The 3,766-nt window shown below is 36.6% G+C and overlaps 1 protein-coding gene across 1 annotated transcript in view; it reads left to right on the forward strand.

Annotated features, from left to right (window-relative positions):
• The window catches only part of LOC105619197 (serine/threonine-protein kinase NLK), an 89,262-nt gene that overhangs the window by 60,564 nt on the left and 24,932 nt on the right, over positions 1–3,766 (forward strand). Inside the window, exon 4 of the mRNA XM_012200721.1 lies at positions 2,271–2,377. Within this exon, the coding sequence (XP_012056111.1) occupies positions 2,271–2,377 (107 nt within the window). The remainder of the gene's footprint in view (positions 1–2,270; positions 2,378–3,766) is intronic.

Consider the following 3,766-nt stretch of genomic DNA (forward strand, 5'->3'; position numbering starts at 1 on the left):
ACGTACAACTTAAACTTAACTTAACCGTTAACTAACTTACGTTTCGTTCGTTACGTTCGTTCTTACTAACGACGTACGTTAGTTAGTTCGTCGACTACTCTCTTCTTCTTCTTCCTTCCTCTCTCTCTCTCTCTCTCTCTCTCTCTCTCTCTCTCTCTCTCTCTCTCGACTTGCATACCGCGTACAGGTTCGCGGCAGGGCAGCCTCTACCTGCATTCCAATCTACCCGGTCGACCTCATTCCGCCATTATACTATTTCGTTCGGTCTCTCGACTATCTCGCGTTCCCTCAAATATCGTCTCCTGCGCGTTTGTTCGCGCGAGAGTGAGTTTTCGGAACCGAATTATGTCACACGACGTCGCGTCCTGTCCCTGACATTGCACTTCCGATTCGAAGTTTGTTCCTTCGATATTTCCGCGGCATTCTCAGCTACCACAAACATAATTCAGTTTTGTATCTGTGATTATTAACATTTATTAACATTTGAAAAGAAAAAAATTATCGGTATAAAATACAAACATCGTTAGTCGCGAGGTCACTTAAACAAATTAAATTAGTTTGAATTTTTTTAATGATGCTAGTTTTTATATTGAAAGAGAAAGAAAGAAGATTTCTATTGTGATAAGGATTAACTAACTCTTCGTAAGCACATATAGAAGAACTGCGGAACTCTTGTTTATTTTTCTAAGAAAACTGTAGAACTAGACTTAAAAAATAGAATTCGTTCTAACTTCACAGATCCATATAAATTTGGATTGCGAAGTTAATGTGCCTTTCTATTAAATAAAATAATGGCAGTTCAAACAGCACTCTCTCATTCTCTCTTTTCATAGTTCTACAATTCCTTATAAAAATAAAAAAAAGTTCTGCAATTTTTGTCTACTCCGTAGACACATTGGATCGTTTTTATCTAGCCTAATTTGTTTACTGTTTTAGATTTCAAAAAATCCAAAAAAATTCAAGATTACGTTTTTACTCTCTGTTACATTACTAGATAATTATTTAATTCAAATGTTAAAACCTTTATTTAATAAAAATTGAAATTGATGCTAAGAAATTTTAGAGTGAAATTTCGCTTGGATAAAAAAAAGACCCAGTCTTTTAATGAGATCATCGAAGAAACGCTAAATTTCAACTATTAACTTTTGGTAGATGTGTTTTTTTAAATAACCTCGATATTAATTTGTCCGATATTGTTCATTTTGTAAGTAAAGTCTTCCGGTAGCGATTGGCCATTCTGTGTAATGGATCCACTCTCTCTGTCTCCTGGCATTATGACATCGACAATCGTATTCATTATGACCGATTCGATCACTGTCAGCAGCAGACAAGTAGATACCATCGAGAACTGTATATCGATATTCATTATCTATTACGTTATCCTGATCGGGTGCTCGGTCATTCGCCAAATGCATTCGTATACGTCATAAATCAACTGCTGCGAAAATATTAACTCTCTCGACCGCACACGTGACACGGATATTTCACGATGAAGCGATCGCACGCGTGTTACTTTACACCGCGTTACAGCGCGATTGCAGTTTTACTTTGGACGTTGATGGATCGGAATAACTCGATGACGGATTATTCGCTCGGTGGCTGTTGTTTCGATAAAAATTTTTCCTTTTCAGAAGACCGGCCGATCATTATTATTTTAATCCGCGACAATTAAATAGACAGTGAAATATTATTCGAGTAGTAAAGAAATATAAAATCATTCAGCAATGAAGAGAATATATGTACAATAATAACAATGATAAGACAAATATTATCCATGATGTTCATGACAAACATCGATAAAGTAATTATTAACTATGAGATAAAATTACAACCCGATTAAATTTGCTTTAATATATTAATTAATGTCCCAATTAATATATCCTGAAAACATCGCAGACATATAATTTGATATTTTATTTGAAATATTAAATTTAAAATTTACATCGTGTAAATGAATATTTTCATTTTATTTATTTATAGATATTTAAGCTTTTCAAAAATAAATTACAATTCTTTCACCAAAGTTTAAGATCTACGTTCGTATTTACGTTCGTAACATTATCGAAAACATTCACATTTAGTGTATCAAAAATAAAATTATTAAATGAGTTAAATAAAGTCATCACTTGTGAAATTAGAAACCTGTTCTACGGTATCTGCGATATAACGACACAGAGAGGAGAATCACCTGTTAATTGCTGGTATATGTGCGACATAACTGAACATAATACAAGCTATGACAATCGATAAATTCCTTAATGAGCCAATAGATACGTGATCACCGAACTGCTTCAGAGCGACTTGCACAAGATCATCGTGAGCCCACAGCATCTCAGCCCGGACCACATCAAGGTCTTCCTTTATCAGATCCTACGAGGTGAGTTACAGCAGCTTTAACATATCACGTTCTTTTTATTGCGCGTGTAGTGATACGGATGGGAATTTTTTAAAACGAAGAAGCCAAAGAGTACAAAGGTATATCACGATGTGCTTTTAAAATTTACAGCAGCGTATTTTAGCGTAACAATATACTTATGTGCTTATATAGATATTTATTACGTTATATTATAATTTTTTATACAGAATGATGCATTTTTAATGTCAATCTTAAATTAAATATAGTGAAAAAGCAACGGATAACTAGTAGGTCAGCTCGATTAAAACATAATGCGCGTATTCTTGTCAGGAAATGAAAACCTATAAAAAAAACGAAGGTATGAAGGGATGAGAAAGTTCGAAGTTAGAGCTCTCGGGACGGCGAAGATGCCGGTCCAGTCTCTTTTGACGATCTCTCAGGAGTCGTTGAGGTCGAGATTTCGAGATAGTCTACCAGGTAACAGGAGGAGGAAAGGTGGCGAACAGGATATGGGGGTTGGATGCAAGAAACGAGATGAGAATGGCGAAGGACGGAGGGAAAAGTCGGCGGTTGTAAAAATCCACGAGCGGCATATTGCCTCCGTCGCCGCGTCGTCGTCGGGCGATGGTTAGATAGGGGGTGGCGGAATGGAGGAGGTTGGATGTCAGTGGGAGTAGTGGGGGCGGGAGAACTGGGATAAACAGGATCGTTTCTATTCATCCCTCGGGATCATCCCGGGATCTCGACGCTCCTATATCGTCCTTACATTGTCTGGCTTGCCGAATTACTCGTTTCTTCCCCCTCTTCTCCATCGTTCTGTCTCTTTCTGGACTTGAAAAATGTTCATTCGCCCTTTTCGTAATTCTCATTTGTCTTTTTCTCTTGGTCGCTACCGTTACTATTTTCCTCCTTTCATAAAAAAAGCAACGTTATTCTCTCGCGACTCATTTTTTCATGTGATTGAAATTTGATTTGTTCAATAAAAAATTACATAAAATTTAAAGATTCATATTCATATCAGGAATTCTTATAAAAATTGTGTTAGTGATATTATTGTTAAAATTTAACGCGACAATGTTACATGAAGGACCAACGCAATAAGACAAGTATAATATTTACAATTTTATTCTCCCTCTGTAGAGATATGAAAAACTTGAGATTCTTCTATGCGTTAGAAGTGCATATTGCACCGTTGAGCGTAATTTTAATCAAAGGCACAACGCGCGTGATTACATTTCATGGATGCGGAATTTTATTAGAAAACTGCCGTCCCTTTGTATTCCCTGCAAGCACGATTTGGCTATCCAAAAACGCGAGATAAATATCTCTCTCATCGAGCGAGAGAAAGAGAGAGAGAGAGAGAGAGAGAGAGAGAGAGAGAGAGAGAGAGAGAGAGAGAGAGAGAGAGAG

Source organism: Atta cephalotes (assembly GCF_000143395.1).
Source record: "Atta cephalotes unplaced genomic scaffold scaffold00019, whole genome shotgun sequence".
In the NCBI taxonomy this organism is placed as follows: domain Eukaryota; kingdom Metazoa; phylum Arthropoda; class Insecta; order Hymenoptera; family Formicidae; genus Atta; species Atta cephalotes.